We start from the raw sequence: 20,281 nt of genomic DNA on the forward strand, positions 1-20,281 counted from the left end.
AAATATCATTGTTTGTAGTTTTGGGTATTAGTCCTTTCACACAGGGTTTTAATAGCCATTTCCTTAAAAGTGTGATTGGGAGTTGATAAATCAACTCAGTAAATATAATCAATTTGCCAAAAAAAAATAAAAATGATCAGACCTGCGTTATTAAAACAGACCTTGGACATTACATGCTTAACGAAAAAGGAAAAAAGAACTCATGTAAGTGAAATACAAATACAGGGCTGCAATTGGCCAAAAATATGTAAAAATCTCATACATATATATATATATATATATATATATCTATCTCTGTGTGCATTCAACCTCCATCTTGTGCATCAAATCAAAACATCCAGTACCCACATTTACTGGCAATCCAAGACAGATCCTAGCGGATGGGGTTTCCAAGCGATCCACCTGCCCATGATATGCTGCTTCAACAATGAACTTGGAAGCTGTCTCAAAAGTCATTTTATTAAACGGAGATATCGACTCTACAATGCCTCCGAATCGATTCAATGGACGATAACCACCAGCATGAGTCATAAAGTCAGCTATTAGTGTAAGATGCCTAATGTTGACGGATATTCCGTAAGACTTGAAAACATTATTTATTTCTCGGATGATAGTTTCCCTGGCGGCTTCTACTCCGTAAGTGTTCAGCATAGCATGTATGTTATTGGAATAAATATACCTGACATCAAGAATATCTTGCAGTTGCCAAAATGTACCGAAATCAATTCCAGTAGTTTGCAGAGCTGGCATCTCCTTTTTTTCCTTGGATGAAAAACTTTGTTTATTTTCAGGATCCTTCCCAAAGCAGAGGACTTGATTTTCATCGCAAGTAATTTGTTTACAGTCAGCAACCTTTCCAGATCTCTGAATATAAACCTTCTGGGCTGTCTTCTGAGCAATCTACATAACATAATTCAAACAATTTTCAACACAGGGCTGAAAGAGAATGTATAGTAATAAAATATATAATGAACACCTGCATAGTAACAAAAATATAAAACGCCACATGAATCTAATTATACTCGTAAGTTAACGGCGGTTTTGGGCATGCTTTTTATTGTGCTGTTTTCATTTTCCTTATAGTTTTTATTTATTTTTATGAAGCTTCTGACCCATAATAGCTTGTCAGAGGGAGAAATGGTGAGTAATGCGTGGGCTAACTTGCCAAGGAAATACATAAGAGCAGAAGTGTGATAATGAGTAAAACTAAAAGTACCTGAGACAGCAAAATATGAGGTTCATTGTCGGTAAATCTAAAATGGACCTCGAAGTGGAACCCCTTTGCTGACACAAAAATTGCCCTGTCAGTCTCCTTTTTTACCATCTCTGCTCGGACCTTCCTTTTCTTTCTAATTTGGGATCCTGATTTGGTCTTTTTCTCCTTCGACTTGGGCTTAGCTAGGTCCCCAGCTTCTTCTAAAGGACTTCCAGGCATTTCATCACTAGCATCGATAACCCCAATTTCACCATCCTTACCAATTTCAACTTCATTTTCCTCCTCATCAATTTCACTTTCATCTCCATCTGACAAGTCTGCTTCTCTCACTTCATCATCACAGCCATCTTCATAATCCATCTCATCTGTAGCTTGTAGCTTTCGCTTATGGGCATCCAGACCAAAATCCTCGACCCCTTCACCATGTTCACCATCATCTGCACCACCATTGTCATCATCTTCTTCCTCACGTTGAGATCTTTTTTCAGAAAGATTTTCATCTGTCTCATTTGATGCCTTTGGTTGTGAATCAGGCGTGAAATTTTTAATACCACTAATTTTAGAAAGCAAAAGAATATGATTTTGTATGGCGTCTTCCAACTCCCTAACAAACACAATCTCTAGGATTTCCTCCCAATCTTCTGATGAATATTCAATGATGGTTCGAAGATGTTCTGGTACGTGGAGTGTCATATCAAGCTTATAAATACGGCAAGTTCGACCATCCTGAATGAAAAATGGCACAAAGGTTACTTTCATACTCTCGATTATGTCTGCCACAGTGATCTTCTTCAACTTATCAGCTAGCTCCTGAGCTTCCTCCCTGCATATAACAAATAGAGTATTTCTAAGTCTATAAACATAAAACACGGTGGCCCTACATTCCATAAAATGTCCAAGTAACAAAATACTAGAGGACAAACATCAGTTTAGCAATATTTAAAACTATGAAAGACATAAGCTCTGTCATTGAGAGCGAATTTACAAAAAAGCAATTGGACATCAATAAACACTAGGTATCAGTTATCAGCAAGGATAGCTTTGCATGCAAAGTTGCATTCAATTGAGACAGAATAATACATCAACCCTACCCTCACTTTAACTATGAACCAGAGCCTTATGTGAAAATAAGATTATTCAATAGCTCAGAGCATTCTCTTTGAAATTTTGAAACAATAAATCCGTACTTTTGCAAGGATTACTTAAAGACTTATAACAAAATATTAAATGTACAGTATGTTCAGTTGTCTACTAACATACCCACCCAAAAAGAAAGAGCAAAAGTATATCACAACAACCAATTAAAGACTCACTTCGATCTCCCCTTTTGCAATGGGCATGTCATAACCGGCGTCTTAATATCATTTGCAGCAGTCATCAAGATCTCTTGGAGGCGTGGGATTCCAAGGGTCACATTCATTTCACCTCGTCCCGCAAGATGGAAAGTATTCAGTCTGAAAAAGATAGCAATGACCACATGGCAGGATACATATTAGTATAACCAAAAATAATGCTCGCCTAAATACAAAAACAAAGCACATACCAAATGCAATTGGTTGTACCAAAAAAAAGAGAGAAGAGATAAAAATTTACATCTTTTTTTCTGTTTGAAGAAGAGAGAAATCTTATAAAGCAGAAAAATATACGATTAGAAAGAAAGTGGAACTGATGGCCAGTTCAAAGAGACCTGCGAAGGAGAAAGACAAAAGCTAGCTAATACTAAAAGGGTTTTTAGCAATAGACTCCAAAGAGCAGCTCCATAATTAGACTCTTCTAATCTTCCAATTATTTTATTTGTCCATGTCTTTTAGGAGACTAAATCAATTTGTCCATGTCTTTAAGGAGACTAAACCAATTTGTCCATGTCTTTTAGGACCCATTCTAAATCCTGATAAACTCATCGTAACTTAGGAGGGTGCATTCAATTAAGATTTTAAAAGAGTTCAATGGAGTTATAAAGTTTATAGAGTTCAATATATTTCAATTGATTTCTATCAACTCCATATAGAGTTTGATTGAATTCCTAAATTGATTTTAATGGTGTTTGTTAAGAGTTTTATCATAGATTTTAAAAGAGTTGATTAGAGTTCTAAAATGTATTTTTTCTTGTTATTTTCAGCACTTTAGCTATTGCTTTTGTTGCCATCAACAATATCTTTATGGTTTCAGAATAATGTTTCTCTAATTCTTCGTCGTCCATTTAGTACTGTCTACTTCTTCCATCTCCATTAATGACAAAAAAATCTGAATTGCACATATGACATTATAAACAACTAATATAAAGAAGAAAAAGGCAGGAAAAAAAAGGGATGCTTGTAGATCAATAAAGAAGGCTAGACATATATATGATATGATGTACAAAAACAAATAAAAAAATAACAGCAACGAAAATAAAAAATAAAACAAGAAGAAGGAAAAGTAGAAAAAATAATTGGGATGCTACAGTACATCGATATATGATATACAGCAACATCAACTATTCAAAGAGAAGAGATTGGAACTTTTTATTTGTATCAGCAACAAAAACTACTGGGAAAAAGGAGAAACAACGTTCAAAGACTATTGATATTGAAGATGTATGATATATGAGATGTACAACAACAGCAACTATTGGGAAGAGCTGAGACATCATACATATATGAAAGCGTAAAAGAAAAAGAGGAGATTTTTTTACTTCCACTTGACAAGCACACACGTTCAAAGACTAGAAAGCATAGAGCACTTTCAAAGTTTCTAGGGTTGACATAAGATTTGTCAGGGTCTTTTGTATTTATACTTACCACTTTAAATTCCAACGAAATCGGGCAACTCATTAATTCCTTCAAAATAAATGACTTTTTGAATACACCTAAACTTGGTTTGACTTCTAAAAAGTCATAATTGAATACACCTAGATTTCAATGTATTTTTTTAAAGTCAATTGAAATCTAAATTGAATACACCCAAACTTTTACAAACTCTTCTAAAATCTTAATTGAATACACCTAGATTTTTAAACTCTTTTAAACTCTTAATTGAATACACCCCCCTTAGTAAGAGTTACACTTTAAACTGTAAATCGCTGAAATAAAAAGTAATACACTTCACTACTAATCACAATCCACAGCCTTAATTATATTAAATTTAGATTCTGTTCAGGGTTTGGGGAGGGCTTAGATTCTAGGATTTAGCTAAAGCCTTAAATCCTAAATCCATAGCCCACAATACTGGGCCATGCTAGAATAAAATCCAAAAGTAACTATGTAGGTATTACATTTATGTCACTCACTGAATTTGCTTTCTGTTTCAGTTTTGGCAGCTGAGCACTAAACCGTAAGCTCCAAAATGACAATTCTACATTCTAAAGTAATCAACCTCACCCTAAAAATTTAAATCCTACCTAATCAACAATCCAACCCTACCAAACCATTTATTCAGAAAACAAATAACAAATTTAAAAAAATAATAAATGTTCCATAAAAGCAGCAGGAAAAATGAATAATTTTGTTTTATGCATTGGCTAAAAATAAGTAAACATTTTTCCAAGTTCCTAACTATAACTTACAAGTTTTGGGGATTTCTACTAATTGGCCATGCTAAAACAGAGTCAACCACAACACAACACCTAAAACATAGTGGCTTTCCATTTTAACCAAAAATCTGAAAGATTTTTTTTGGTCATCATGTCTGTGAAAGACAAACTCCTACGCTATGCAGAAACTGATGCCCAAAGTACGGACCAAAACTCCTAAGTCTCATTGCCAGTCTTCAAAAGTCCATCTAATTTCTCTCCAGCCAAACCACCTAGAGCACAGCCAAAAACTATGCAACTCCACATAACTTTGACCTTCATCCCTCCTCATAAAGAAGAGAACAAAAGTCCAAGAAATTACCAAGCTACTTCTGGCTAACTAAACAACTTCAACCACGGACACAAAATCACAAAATGTGAAAATATGATCCACAGATTTTAAATCCTTATTTTACAATATGCACCGCTGGCAGAAAAGGCAACTGTTTGATCTATTTCCGTGAACCATATCACAAGTATGGACCATGCCATAAGACACTTGCCAAGTAAAGATGTTCACCTTGGAGGGAACTCTTACAATCCAAATCGATCCTTATGGTTGAAAAAGCCTACACTGCAACAGTGTTGCTTAAAAAACAACATTTAGATTTACTGGAGAAACTTCCTGAGGATTCTACTTGTCGTTTTCCTGACTTTAGTCCTGGAAGAGTGGAACCAAGCAATTTCTGAAAGAAAAAAAGTAGTGAAGACAATAGCCATCATCTCAGCTTCACACAAGTTCCTTCAAAGCCCAAAGTCATAGTTCAGCAGTAAGACAGTAGAGTCAACAAGCCTATTAGCCATGTTGTGAAACCTAGAGAAGTTATAGAGTCTAGAACACACATTTTTCAAACAACTCTCCCAAACATGCACCCTCTGAAAACTTAATTATGTCCCTGTTTCCCCCCTTTTTTCAAAAATTCAACCTGAAACCCTACGTTGTTCCCAGCCTAACCCTTGCATCTTGAGATGTAACCAAGGACATACATAAATAGCAAGAAAATGAACATTTAAAACAATATGAGAAAAGTAGAATGAAAACTCACGTCATCTGTGTTGACGGTTCTCCTACAGACTGACCGGCAAGAACACCAACTGGTTCTCCAGGTTGAGCAAGACTACAGAGGTATTTGTGCTCCATTAACTTCAAGAAATCCTCTTGGAAGTTATGATCTTTCTCTTTCAAGGCCAAATTATGCACAAACTTCTCTGCTTTTTCTTTGAGAGCCAAAGGCAAGTCTTTAATATAAGGATTTAATTTATCCATTTGACGACGACCTTTCTTGTGAAACATTTCTTTATTCTGAGAAGAATAAACATTAGGAAGTAAATAAATTATTGAAAAATGGTTTTGCAAGGAATTCATATTCAGAAAACCAGAAAGAAGTCCTTACAGCTATAAGGGATTCAAACTTTTGAATAAAGCTCGTCATATGGACATCAATGCCATCTTCTCCATAACGAAATTGAATAATGGAACCATCAGCATCACGGACGGTATTGTCATAAGAAACTTTTAGGCACTCAAGATTTTTTATTATGCATCTTTGCAAGTATCCACTACGAGATGTTTTGACAGCTGTATCAACCAACCTAGCAGTATGAAGATTGTAGTTAAACAAAGAAAAAATCAGTGAAATGGTCACTAAGGATACAATATACCATTGGCTTTATTTGTTTGACTAGGTAAAGAAAAGAAAATATTTTTGATCATCCTACAATAACAACATGATGGCACACAAGTGCGCAAAAACACTCCATGTAAGCATAAAAGTGATTTTCTGTCGTAAATACGTTTGAAAATTTTAATATGAAAGGCTATTCCTAAAACGGATAAACTACTCAGATTCTCTAAATAATTTTAAATGAAAAGAAAAAATAAAAATCACAGGTGGAGTAAGTGGCTGAAGGAAAAGTTTAAAAATGAAGAATCAAAACGCATAAAAACCAACACACAAGCAGCACACGCTACCTATGTTTACAAGCTATAACACGCCCTTCACTAGGGCTGTCTTTCAGAATGAGTCCTATGCCAAAACGGAATAAGGGATACTTTTTGACACACTAATAAATACAGGGTCCCAAATTCCGAGCTATATAATTTTCTTGGGGAGGAGGGAATGTTTTTTTATTTATTGATCTTTGGGTTAAAGAATAGATAAGACGATCAGTGTGCTATAAAAAAACCACTACAGCCTTTCTGAAGACGCTTACACTCGACAAATTTAATGAAAAAATTTCAAATATATGATCTAGGTAACCCAAATGCAAGACGAACTTGTACAGACTTGGACCTACTCATAAGCAACAAGCATATTTATTCAAAGGATTTAACTCATTCCAGGGCTCCATCTATTACGAAACTACAACATAATCAAGCATGCACATCGCCACACAAGAACAATATATAATTAAAACAACAAATTATAAAATGAAAACTAACAGCAAGCAAAAATTGGTTAAAATGTTACATGCAAACTCTAAATCTATCTCAAAAACATTATATTGTAGAACGGAGGAAGATTTAGTCATGCTCAGCTATTAATTGTCCCTTTCTACTATGAAGATTGAAAAGATGAGTACAAGAAATAATTCTTAAAGGCATTGTGGCACACTAATACAATCAATCCAGCAATGCTGCAATCCAATCTACCTCTCAGAAATTACTGTAAAACCATAGCACTGACCCAAACCAACACTACATTATAAAATTAGAGTAGACATAGCAGTTGATTGATGGTTAGAACTTATGGACTATAGGGATTTCTTTCCTCCCCAAAAGTCTGTTAGGGTGGGGAACTGAGGAAGCAGGACGAGAGTTTTTTTTTTTTTTTAAATTTTAAATTTTATATCTATGTAAAACCTTTATCTGTATTTTAAAGCAAATAGAGGGCCATCCCAGTATGCAAAGAACAAGAGTGATCCCTTGGTTACATATTACTTGCATGGTGAATTCTATTGACACCTCCCAAAATGCTCTCTACACCCTCTAAATGTTTATTGTGACTTGTTAATTAAGTTGGTGGAAGGGGTTTACAGAATCTGGTTACATATGAAAAACATGGTCCAATAAACATGAAATCAAATAATTCTCTTTTTAATATTATGTGATGAGTGTTTTTATTTTTCCAACCTCGATCTTTCGTTTCACTTCCCCAAGGGAAAAGCAAGTCTCAGTTACTGAGCCATAACTCAACTTAAACTAGGAGGCTCCATTGCTTGGTTGAGATCTAGAAACTCAAAACATGCAACCAAGACTATGACAAAAAGCCACAGTTTAAACCTTCTTATCCACCAGCCCTATGATATTTCAAGCAATACAGCTGCACGACAGCCCGACGGGTACAGATGCTGTGACATAAAGCTTGCAACTTCCATAAAGAAAAACAAACAAAAAAGAAACTAGAAAAGGAAAAAAGCATATCTTATATTCTTGCACGACAAAATATTGCTTACGGAAAAACATAAAGGCTGATGATTTCCACCAAAGACAACTTAGACAGGGCGGAGAAAGAAGTTTAAATTACCCTTCACGGCCAGCCATGCAATGGAAATAGTACTCCTGAGGATGAAGACCAGTAAGAAAACGATCAATGATAAAGCCTCCTGCTCGAGATGACCAATCCCATGGGGGAAAGCACGGTAAGGTCTTTCCAGAAATCATTTGAGGGACCCGTTTGCCTTCTAGCTCTTGCTGACCCAAATATGAAGTTATTTGTTGGAGATTAGCCTAATCAAAACGTTAAACAACATTAAATATATATACATATAAATATCTATTTATGAAGTTTCTTGAGTAATACTTTATAACAAAATTTGACAACAAATAATTCGTAGCTTACAGATGGTAACATGTAGACTTTTAAATTAAATCAGAACTATCATACTGTTGCACTAGAATGGTTTACATGATACAATGCAAAGGGAAATTAAACGAATCCCCAAAAACTAGGGTATTGGTATGGTAAGGATACAAAACAATCTAATAATATATGTATTTTTTCCTTTTCCTTCTTCTCTTATTCATGTTTTGTTTCTCTGTCCAAATCTCTTTAAACAAAAATAAAGTTCATAATTTAAAAAAATCTTTAAATTCAACCAGAGCAGAAACCCCCCCTTTTTCTGAAAAAAACAATACAAGTAACACCTTCGGTATCCCTTGCATATCCATATGTATCCAAGGGTCAAACTTTACAAAAATCTATCAGATATAAATTTTTAGCAGAGCTGTCATACAATAACTCGAATACTAACATGCGCACACGATGTTGAGTATCGAATATAAAATAAACTGTAAAACTGATAATATAAATAACAACAACAATAATAAGAACAAACATATCTTAATAAGCATGATCATGATCTAGCATAAAAAGGGAAGATGAAAATAACACATGCAGGTAATCCGTACATGTAGAAGCTATAAAGAATTGCCGTTATTTCACAAAGGAAATCTTTATTTATTATTGCGACTCGTAAGTAAAATATATACTTAGATATTTTATTGCCTTTGACATGGAACACATCACATGAAATTCACACTACACTTTATAACTTCATAAAATATTAAGGTATGTATACCCAATGAACGTATTACAAAATTTCTGCTAAAATACATATGTATCAGTGATAAGAAACAAATCTGGTTGAAGTAATGTCAAAAGCATAACTACTCTTAGTAATCTGATAGTGCACTATCATGTTGCACATAACTCCGAGCATGAATAAGTACGAAGCAAACTCCAGAAACTTACCACACTACCTTTAGCCCCAGATGTTGTCATAAGATAGATACAATTTTTAACTGATGGTTTTGATAACCCCCTCAACAATAATTGTTTGAACACATCAGAGTTGGAGGTCTTGTTATTAAGCTGACTAATCATTCTCCTATCCAAGGATGCCAAGGCAGATTCTCCATTACTCCGAATAAAATTTTCGATGTTTAATTGCAGTTCCACTGGATCTGCAAATTTGATCAAGACATCAAACATGCATTAAGACAAATGAATCAACAAATGAAGGGAACAAAACGAGTGTAACAACTTCGGAAAGAAAGACAGGTAAGAAATTATACATCTCCATTTTAACCAATTTTTTTGTAAGATTGAAATTCACACCCTAGCAGACTCTATCTGAGACATCCAATGGCATGCTAATTTTGTTTTAGAAGTTAATACTCCCAATATCCCATGTTTTATCAAGATTTTACTTGATATTTATGTATGTATAGAGAGAGAGAGAGAGAGAGAGAGAGAGGGTGCACCTTACAGCCCCCATGTCACATTTTAGCAGCAGGATGAAAATACAATAGTTAATAGAAAATGTCCTTACATGTTGCAATCTTCTATGCTAATAACCGTTGGACCTTGGTCCAAACAGTTACAGAATTGTCCTATAAAAACACTGCCCCGCAAGTGCCTATATACAACCCAAAAAAATTTCAAAGCCAGCCACCATGCCGACAAACATCATGTATTTCCATCATTGCTAACACTCGTATATCAACTCGTCCCCATCTTGTGGAAATTAGACTTTTCACCACAGGTTTCCACCGATAACAAGTAAATAGACCTTCCACCCCCTAACAGGATATAAAAAACACTGAAACATCAACTGACGTTTTTGGGCTGTGGGTTCACACTCTAAACATTGCTTACACCTCATTCATACAATGACCTCACAATAATCAACCAACATATGTGTGTTGACATAAAAATGTTCACTAAGTAGCTTTTCTGGAAAATGGCATACCTTTTCTCTTAACATCTTTGACCTCGATAAAATCACGGTAAACATTTTCACCCACATCTTCACAACTTTCTAGTTGATCCTTCATTTTTGCGTCTTTGCTTTCCAATAGCAAAAGATCATCAATCCCACACGTGAACCCATGCATCTGAACCATAGCACAATTTAATGCAAGTTTACAAAGTTGCTAAAAAAATTATGGCAAACAAGAAATAGAATTAAATAATTAACAGTGAAAATAAATTCTGAACCCAACTAACCTGCAAATACACGGTAAATAAATGACTCAATACAGAAAGCAATTTTCCTGCAGTATCTGAGCCATAGAACTCCTGAACTGTATGGACCAAACCATAATCACCAAACTGAGCCTTGTCAATCACGCCGCGCACTAAGTTGTTTCTATATATTAATAAATGGTTCTCATCAGGCTCCTCTTTTTCCTTTGAGCTATCTTTATCAGTTGCTTGTTCTTTGCTTGGTTTCCTCTTTTTTTGTTGTCCATCTTTACCAGATTTATCTTCTCCTTCAACATTTTTACAATTAAAAAAACCACGTGGGATTTTTGCATCTCTTTCAACAGTAACTGGCGGAGAACCTCTAGTAATATGATTTAGCAAGGCAGTGATGACCTACACAAAGGAGACAATTTCATTTTAAATTTAAAAGTCCAGGAAAATCACAATTGTTAAATTAGCAATCAATAAAAAGAACAAAGCAAAGACAGATAAATGTAGTAAGCGTCCAAGAACATCACAAATAGTTATGCTTTCACACAAGGAGAAAGTCATCCAGATTTTCAACGGAAAACACATTTTGACCCCTAGTTTGGATTATAAATATAAAATAGCTGAGTTAATTTACAATAACCTGCTTTCCTGTCCAAAGCGGCTCTGGTTTCCAAATTGCAGGAAGAAGGGGCTGCATTGTGCCTTCAGAGTTAAACATGAAAACTTTTTTATCTGGTTTGCCAGAGAAAGCATCTGACACACGGGCTGAAACACAAGAACTGTAAAGAAGCTGATTAAATTGATCCCAACGTAAAAATGTATCCTTCTTTGTAAGGAGGACAGCACTTATAACATGATCCTGAAATTTTCAAAAAGAAAAAAAAACAGCAATAATTATTTAGAGAAGCATTGGTATTGTTGATCAAAATATTTCACATAAAAAACTTAAATATTATCTTTAAGTGGCATATTACTATTATAATTATTAGATACCTGAATCAAGGCTCTAATGGGATCTCCACTGGTCGGCTTTACGTACTGATTATTTGCATTTACGATATTGTAAGCTTCCGAACGGGAAATTTCATCTTGCGGAAAATGAACATTCATCTCATCACCATCAAAATCAGCATTGTAAGTACTGAAATCACAACATTAAATCACAAATTACCATGTGCAAGCCAAAGACAAATTTCAAGAATCATAGTTCATGTAGTGAATATGTAAACAAATATTAAGATTTATATATGTGCATATGTGTGTGATATATCAACCTGCAATTAGCATAGTGCATGCGAATTGTTTTCTCCCCCTTCAATACACGAACTACATGCGCCATTATACTGGGTTTGTGAAGTGTAGGCTGCAAAATGAAAAAAAAAAAAAAAAAAAAAACATGAGCTAAGCACTCAACCAAAAAACTAATCATTAATCAAATTATAAGAAAAGAAAAGTTAACCTAAAAAATTATTTGAAGTACAAATGAAGCCACTTTACCACATCATATTATTGAGATTAGTATATTAATACATAACAACAAGAAGTGGAGTTGCACAGCCTGTGCATTCATTTGAGCACTGGATCAGTCGTCTAAATATTCACATACAAAGTCCCATATGCAACCACTTAAAAAATATGATCTAACTTTCAACTATTATGTAATCATTATTTTGGATCAACACTTGGGCATCTACACCTTACGTAGACAAATCAACAAATAACAAATACCAAACTTCTTTTCTTTACAAGTAAACAGAAGACAAGCAGCATAAGCCATTTACCACTAGTATGGCAAACACAGTACTAACTGCTTCATACCTTAATGTTGACAATCAGCCTGGATAGCAAAACAACTTAAAACCTCCTCAACACAAAATATGGGTAGAGAATTATACATATAAAGTCCATTAATCAATACCTGTCGATTGACAAGCACAATGTCCCCATCGCGCAAGTGACGATGCACTATTTTACTTTCAATGTCATTATCAGAGCCCTTCCCATGTTGCATGACAGCCCCTTTTGAAGAAGGTAATTTTCTTGATATTGAAATGCGTTCTCTCCTGTTTTGCCTCAAAATCTTGGGACCAGATTTATCAACATATTGTGTAGCTCCAGGATGGATTTCAGAACCGTTGACAATAGCATTCCTCAGCTTGTCAACATTCCACGGAGTAACTCTCTGTAGGAAGATCAACATTAAAAATAAAAAAACAACATTGACGCTCCATTGAAGCCATAGAGCCCAATAGTAACCCTTACCTCAGGATATGTTAATCTCGTTGCAAAGTATGGAGGAATCCCAATCTCATTAACAGCTAAGTAGGGATCCGGAGATATGACAGACCGGCACGCAAAATTTACCCTTTTGCCCATCATTTTCTGCCGGAACAGGCCTTCCTTCTTCTCAAGCAACTGACATATTCCGGGAGCCGCATCTCTTTGACCTTGACCTAGAATTAAGCACAGAAGGGTCATTGCTTAACTTCTAGAGACAGGTGAATAATTGACAAAGATCATGCAGTAACTAATCCAGCATACCGAAGATATAATTATATGTAAGAACCTGCAAATAAATAGCGATCACTACATAAATGCACCAATTACCGTACACAGGGACACAATCCATCTAAGACCCATGGAATACTAACATCAAAGAGAGTGGTCGTGGAAATAAATAAAATCCAACACAGTATAACCTTGCATTTATTAAGAGCAAGCCATTCAGAACATTAAAAAACAAAAAGGATTCCCAGTCAAGGTCATTCAAGTGTTTAATAACACTTTGGGAATCAAAACAAGAGTGGGGCCCACATAAAATCAGCAATCACACTCCTGATTTTTCAGGAGTGGGAATCCATGCTGAGGGTGTGGTAATGTCATTGCTGGTAATCATGGGTCATCAACAATCACTCTGATTCCAAGTTAGTAAACATGAGAGCAGTCACTTTTTGGAACCTTGTGGAGGAAAAAGTGGAAAAGGGATTAGAGGGCTGGAGTAAAACTTATTGGTCAACGGGGGGGAGGCTGAAATTAATCAAATTGGTGTTGAGCAGTTTCCCAATCTGATATCTATCACTTTTTCAAATTCCTTGAGGTGTGGCACAGTGATTGGAGGGGTTAATGAGAAACTTTTATGGTGGGATTACTTAATAAGATGGGATGTGGTGACTCAAGTTAAGGAAAAAGGAGGTGTAAGGGTGAGTATTAGTGAAGAGGAACAAAACTTTGCTTGGAAAGTGGCAGTGGAGATTTCATACTGCATGAAAAAGGCAGGGATCCCAAGATTGCGGCTAGAGACTCAAGTCGATGCCCACGGATTTTTCTAAAGGGTTTTTTCTTTTGTTGTGTGGTGTTGCTTTCGAGTGGGTATGGGAAATAGTAAGGTTTTGGGAAGCTGATGTCCAAATCTATTTGAGTTTCATTTATATGCTTCAAATTGATTGTTTGAACTTTTCAGGCTTATCAATCTCTTTTTTTTATATGCATCATTATTGTTCTCCAATTTCTATCTATGATTCTCTTTCAACACTTCTACTGCATGCTGCACACAAAATTTACTGATTGTATTACAAAGAATAATTAGAGGAATACAAAGAATTTCAAAATTTAAGGGTGTTTTTCTTAATGATTTTTTATACATAAAAAGGAAAAAGGAACAAGCAGAAAGCAAAGATGTAAAGAAAAAAAAGGAACTATAGAACCAAATATTTGAACACAACACAAAATTTATGTCTTAACAGAGAGAATCCAAAATACACATTCACTCACCAGCAGCAGTTTTGCTATTGAACATCACATTTATACTCTCTTGAAGATCCCTCCACCGTCGAATTGTCCTTGAGTGCTCTAAGTTGGTAAGAGTTTGGCTCAAAGAGACATTTGCCTCCAGCACCTTACTTAATAAGACGGTTTGAGGATGCTCCATCACCTAAAAGAAGCATCAAACAAGAAAGGGTAACATCGTATACATCAAGAACATAAAAAATGTAAAAGCATGACCAAACAAATAGAATTCAGAGAAGGTGGTGGGACATAGCACATTACCCCATAACCTCTTCAAGTAAATAAAAAATTAACAAAAAATCTAGAACAACTCAAACAAGATGCAATTCCATAAAATAACCTTTTCTAAAAATTTAGTAAAGGCTTTGGGTGGTTCTCTTGTAGCAAGTTTTTACTAAAAAAGAATTCATAATTCTTATATACTTCAAAACGGAAAAGAAGAAGCCTTTCTAGATGAAGAAAAATAACTGAGAGTGGGTTCCATAAAAAGAAATGGCACAATGATAATACAATATGTGGTACAGAAAACAACAAACCATCAAAAAAAAAAATATAAGGTCAATATTTTAGCAAGGTTGGTCAAAAGAACAAACAAGTTTTGAGCTTAAGAGTGCTAAGTCTATCAATAGAGAACCACAAAACTATCTCTTTTATAGATAAATAAATAGACAGAGAAAGGTATTATTATTCTATCCATCAACTGAACTATCCAGTTACCAAAGGACCTTACAATCACAAGGGCCTACAGTGCAATATAGGGAGTCCAAACGATCCAATGATCTCTCCCCAAGTAACCGGAATCCATCTATGAGGGAGTATATTAATGTGATGGATAAATAAACATATAGATAAGTGTCTATGCATATATATATATATATATATATATATATATAGAGAGAGAGAGAGAGAGAGAGAGCACAAAAGTGGGTCCCTGAAGTAAGATATACATACAGAATCACCACCCTTGGATGGAGGACGGAATTTGATTGGTGGTACAAGAACAGTCTCCAAGAAAAACATAGAGTGACCTCCATTTGTTCCAGTTTCTTGGCACTGGATATCACTAATAAAAGAGCAGAGTTGAGATTCATTTTCCCACAGAAGCCTAATAATTTCTTTAACCTGCAAGAAATGATAAAATTATAAAGCACTTCAAAATAAGGATAAGTTTTATTTTGAAGGTCCGCATAGCATAGACCCAAGTCAATGACAACAATTACAAGCATTGATCTCATCCATGTATCATAGTTTCATGCTAACAATGGCAAGGAACATACCTCTGTTGGAAATAGATCTCCCGACAAGGAATTTTTCTGCTTAAAGAACTCACTGAGCACTTTGCTCCCTTGTCCTTTTTGCATTCTTGTAGCAACACTGTTAAAATTCTCATCCTCAAGCATAGATGCCTCTTCATCTTGACCAGTCAAGGGTCCCTCCAGGTTGCACCCTCTGAGGACATTTTCTCTCGCATGGTCCTTGCCACTCTACAACCACCAACCCATAAAGGTGAAATATTAGTTACAAATCCAATACTTACAAGGCTGAGGACCCTTAATATTATAATAAAGGTTATAGACTTGTCCATGTTTTTAAAGACAAAAAAGAAATATAGATGGGCAGATATCTTCTTACATCTATATATAGAAAAGTAAAACTAAAAAGTACTCAATATCTGTGTGAAAGCACAAACTTTTTTGCTTTTTCCCTTTTTTTAAATCAGAAGAATAAACTAGTGACCTTTTTTTTATAGGAAACACAAATTTCTATTGAAAAAGAAAAATAAGATACAGAAAGCTAGAAAATTATAAGATACAATAAGTTCATAACTCCCCCCAAGATGACTCTGGCATTGAACCCATAAAGGTGCCACAAAAACTCTACTATTTTCCTTAGAAAATCCACTTCCTCCCCAGTCCACCTTATCTTCAAAGCCTATTATTTCTCTTCATCCAAGCAACCTAAAGACCTATACTAAAACTGTTGATCTTTATAAAATTACTCTCCTTATTAGCACCAACACGGAAATGACCAAAAATCCTCAACCAACAAGAATAGCAATTTTCCGGCCAAAGACGCACTAGTCCAAACAATTGTAGACCCAACAGAAACCTAACCAGAATTGAAAACATTGAAAAGGCAATGCCAAAAAAATAAATTAATACAAATTAATCTACACGCTAGGCATCACAAGGAAACATGGATGAGGAGAGAGACGGGTACGAGGTTTCTGGCTTGGAGTATCTCACAAGTATTAGTTTTCTCATCGGTTGCCAAACTAACAAAATAACAACAGTTTGGGAGGTACACCAACCTTCCAAATCACCTTTTTGGAAAGAAACCTTCCAAATCATCTTAAAGGGCCTGTAACTGAATCATGAATGCATGTTTGCTGGGCCTAACTAGAATCAAAGATATATTATTAATCCAACTATCCTATAGCCCAATTCCGTCCTATAGACAGCGGAAACTGAATGGGATCTGGAAATTCCCTATCATTCAAATTCTAGGGGACAAAGGAGACATGGAAGATATTATAGCAATCAGTAAAACGAAGAAACAAAGCACAGAAATATGGTTCTCCGTACCAAACTTCGTCCAAAACTTAGACAACAGAATAAATGAAGAATAATAACCCTCAAAGTTATATTTCGAAGGATATCGAAAGAACCTTGTATTTAGAAGTTCACTCCTCGGCCACTGTCAGAAAGATTTGAGTTCTGAGTCAATAAAGGTTTCTTTCTTTTCAGAAAAGAAAGAAGAAAACTCATGTTCAAGGAGTTATCTCCACAACTACTTACTTAAAAAGGCTTTAATTATAAATTACAATGGCTAGCTGCGCTCTATGTTTTGGTTTTTCACACAAGATCACAATTAATTGAGTGTTATCTCCTCCCCTCATCAGTCATCACTAAATTCACTATATGTTAGGAATAGTACTACAGGCACCAGCTATTATCCCAACTTTTTAATACAACTGATGTGGCACATAGCATGGCAGCTGCTTACTGGTTGTAAATAAATGAGGGTTCACAGTGTGCCCAAATATAAGTAAATGAAATGCGGCAACATCAGTTGGGATTTAAACATTTGGGATACGAGTTGGTACCCCTAGAATTATTAATACGTAGTGACCTCTTATTCTCTGATTCATTCCCGATATTTGGTTATACAGTTGTGTCTTCCCTCTCTGATCTTTCTTCCAATCAATTGTTATTCTCCAACTCTATCTAAAAGAATGATCAAGCACATGTAATGTGAGGGAAGTAAACCCTTATGGTATTTATGAAATAAAATTGACTCTATAAAACAAAAACTGAACCCTAAAAACATGCAATAGACAATTAAAAGGCATCCAATCTTCCTGTTATTATCCCTTGAAATTGTTATTGGACAAGTAGCAGAAACAATGTTCTATCTATGCAACAAAGTTATTAGAGAAGTCTTCGTCAACTTTTCTTTCAAACATGAAGGAAGAAAATTTTATTAATGAACAACAAAAACAAAGGAAGCCACAGGCACAAGAGATAGAAGTGTCTACCAATGTCCAAGGACAGCAAAATGCCTACTAAAACCTTACGGAAAAATTAGGTCAGTCTCTCATATAAACATTGACATACGTAAGAAAGTTGGCACAATCTTATGCTGCACATTCATCAAAATATTGGAGTTCCACTGCCTTTCACTTTTACCATCAAAGAAAATGAATGCCAAGACATACTAATAATTACAGAAGTAATATTTTATATACCACTTCTTAACCATAAGTTTAAAAGTCAATCGAAAATAAGGAAGCATATCTTTTTAATAACTATGAAAGCAGATACTAATAATTTCTCTAATAGTTCCATTTACTGAGTATGGAAGACCATACCATTTGGAACCATCCAAAAGTAGGTTTACTGATTTTGGGATTTTTAGCCTTGCAATTCTTGCACTCTTTCCCATGTGTTGGCAAAGCCTTCTCCAAAACAGACATTATCTCTGTAAACTGAAGAGAAGTCCATCCTTGCTGCTTCGAATCATTGTCTATGTGATTACCACTCCCATTGCAGTCTGAGTATTCACTAGGTGAGTCAGACTCTAACCTTTTAGCCCCAAGAACATCACCTTTCATTATGAGTTTCAATTGGGAAACATGTTTCTCAACCTTAATCAAACAAGAAAGAAGCACAACAGAGAAGGGGAAAGAAGTTAGAGAGGATATAAGGTGATCAAGAAAAAAAACTTCTGAAAGCAATAAAACTAAGGGAACACCACAAAGGGCTATGGAAGACGTTAATTTCATTTCACCAAAGTTCAATTACATGTTGTCGGCTTGTCCGGAAATGGTAGCAGAAGAAACAGGTTCTTTGTAGAAGTTTGTGGAGAATGTTGAACAGCAAGGGATTATAAGCTGGCAAAACAAGGTCAATATGACCACAATGACCTGAGCACGTATATGCTGTCTGACCACATGTTTGGCAACTAAGTCAATCAACAATAAGTCAAAACATCAGGATTCGAACTAGATAGCTGCACTGACCAAAATCAATCACTTATAAAGTATTACAAAAAATGGAATTTAAGAAAATAAGAATAAGAAATATGATAATAATACAGATTCCAAAAAGACACTTCATTCTCGTGAAAAAACTTAGTATTCTCTAACAGGTCATAAGTTAACAATGTATCAAGATTTTGTTTAACGTTCTGGCATATGCCATATTATTGATTCTCCGAGACCATTCATGGCAATGCAAGAAGAAAACAGTGGACAATACTAAGCAAATAAATCATCATTATTGGCTTGGTCCAAAATTACAGTCTCCACACATCTCTGAGAGTAGAATACTCATTCCAAAATAAAGTGGTTCGGTTTTGCCTCTATTTAGTCAAACATAAGCATACCTCTGTAAATCACTAACCCCTAAAATAATAAATAATAAAACAAAACAAATAATATGTTTTAACAGTATAAATTAAATCCATGAAACCATTGAAACGAATGTGCAGAGAGCTTAGAATGCAAAGAATGGACACGAAAAGTGGCATTACAGTTGGCCGCGTTCATCCCCGAGTGGGCCCATCGCCTTGTCGTAAAGCCCACCATTCACGGGCGTGTGTGTTGAGTCATCGAACAAAATTGGGCTGGTAACCTTCACAAAGCTGTGCTTCCGAACCTCTTCGTCGGTGAAGAAGCCAAACCTAATCGCATCCACGGACGTCGTCGGAACCTGCGATAAAAGCTCCGAATTTGTAATAATTCACAAATTCATTGAGCTTCCCCATTCGACTCAACACAATAATATGACCACGACCCACTGAAAGTAAAACACAAATACAATCCGTATATACATATAATATACAAATAGATAGAGAGAAGGCGAGACCTCTGAGGCAGCCATGGCGACGATAGAGAAAGAGAAATATTGGAAGGAATCTCGCCGGAAGAAGATGAAGTCTGATTTCAGAGAGGGAAAAAGGTGTGAGGGTTTAAGCGAGGGTTTAAGCGAGGGTTTTGCGGTTTTCAACTCGCCGCAAGTATGCTTACTCGCGTGCGTGTTGCGGTTGTCAATTTACCCTATAAATTACTTCCGGTAAATTAAGGGGTGTATTCAAATTGATTTGAGATTATTTAAACAATGGGTAAACTACAGTAAACACCCAACCTATAGGGTCATTTACGAGTTCATATCCGATTTTGGAAATATTTATAGGTACATACTCAACGTCAGAAAATGATCCTAGCAGTCAGGAAATCATTATCTA

At 35.4% G+C, this 20,281-nt stretch overlaps 1 protein-coding gene across 1 annotated transcript; it reads right to left on the bottom strand.

Annotated features, from left to right (window-relative positions):
* Positions 1 to 127: 127 nt before the first annotated feature.
* Positions 128 to 20,061, bottom strand: NRPA1 (nuclear RNA polymerase A1). Its single transcript, XM_016796497.2, has 21 exons — positions 19,903 to 20,061; positions 19,568 to 19,746; positions 18,838 to 18,997; positions 18,405 to 18,680; positions 15,811 to 16,017; positions 15,485 to 15,655; positions 14,519 to 14,678; positions 13,010 to 13,200; positions 12,666 to 12,929; positions 12,022 to 12,110; positions 11,741 to 11,888; positions 11,388 to 11,606; positions 10,778 to 11,149; positions 10,521 to 10,665; positions 9,521 to 9,732; positions 8,294 to 8,496; positions 6,161 to 6,359; positions 5,813 to 6,069; positions 2,530 to 2,670; positions 1,217 to 2,039; positions 128 to 900 (listed from the first exon to the last, which is right to left on the bottom strand). Exons 1-21 carry the CDS (start codon positions 19,915 to 19,917, stop codon positions 289 to 291), a joined length of 5,043 nt encoding a protein of 1,680 aa, XP_016651983.2. The 5' UTR covers positions 19,918 to 20,061; the 3' UTR covers positions 128 to 288.
* Between the last annotated feature and the right edge of the window lie 220 nt (positions 20,062 to 20,281).

Source organism: Prunus mume, linkage group LG8 (assembly GCF_029339155.1).
Source record: "Prunus mume cultivar Tortuosa linkage group LG8, ASM2933915v1, whole genome shotgun sequence".
NCBI lineage: Eukaryota > Viridiplantae > Streptophyta > Magnoliopsida > Rosales > Rosaceae > Prunus > Prunus mume.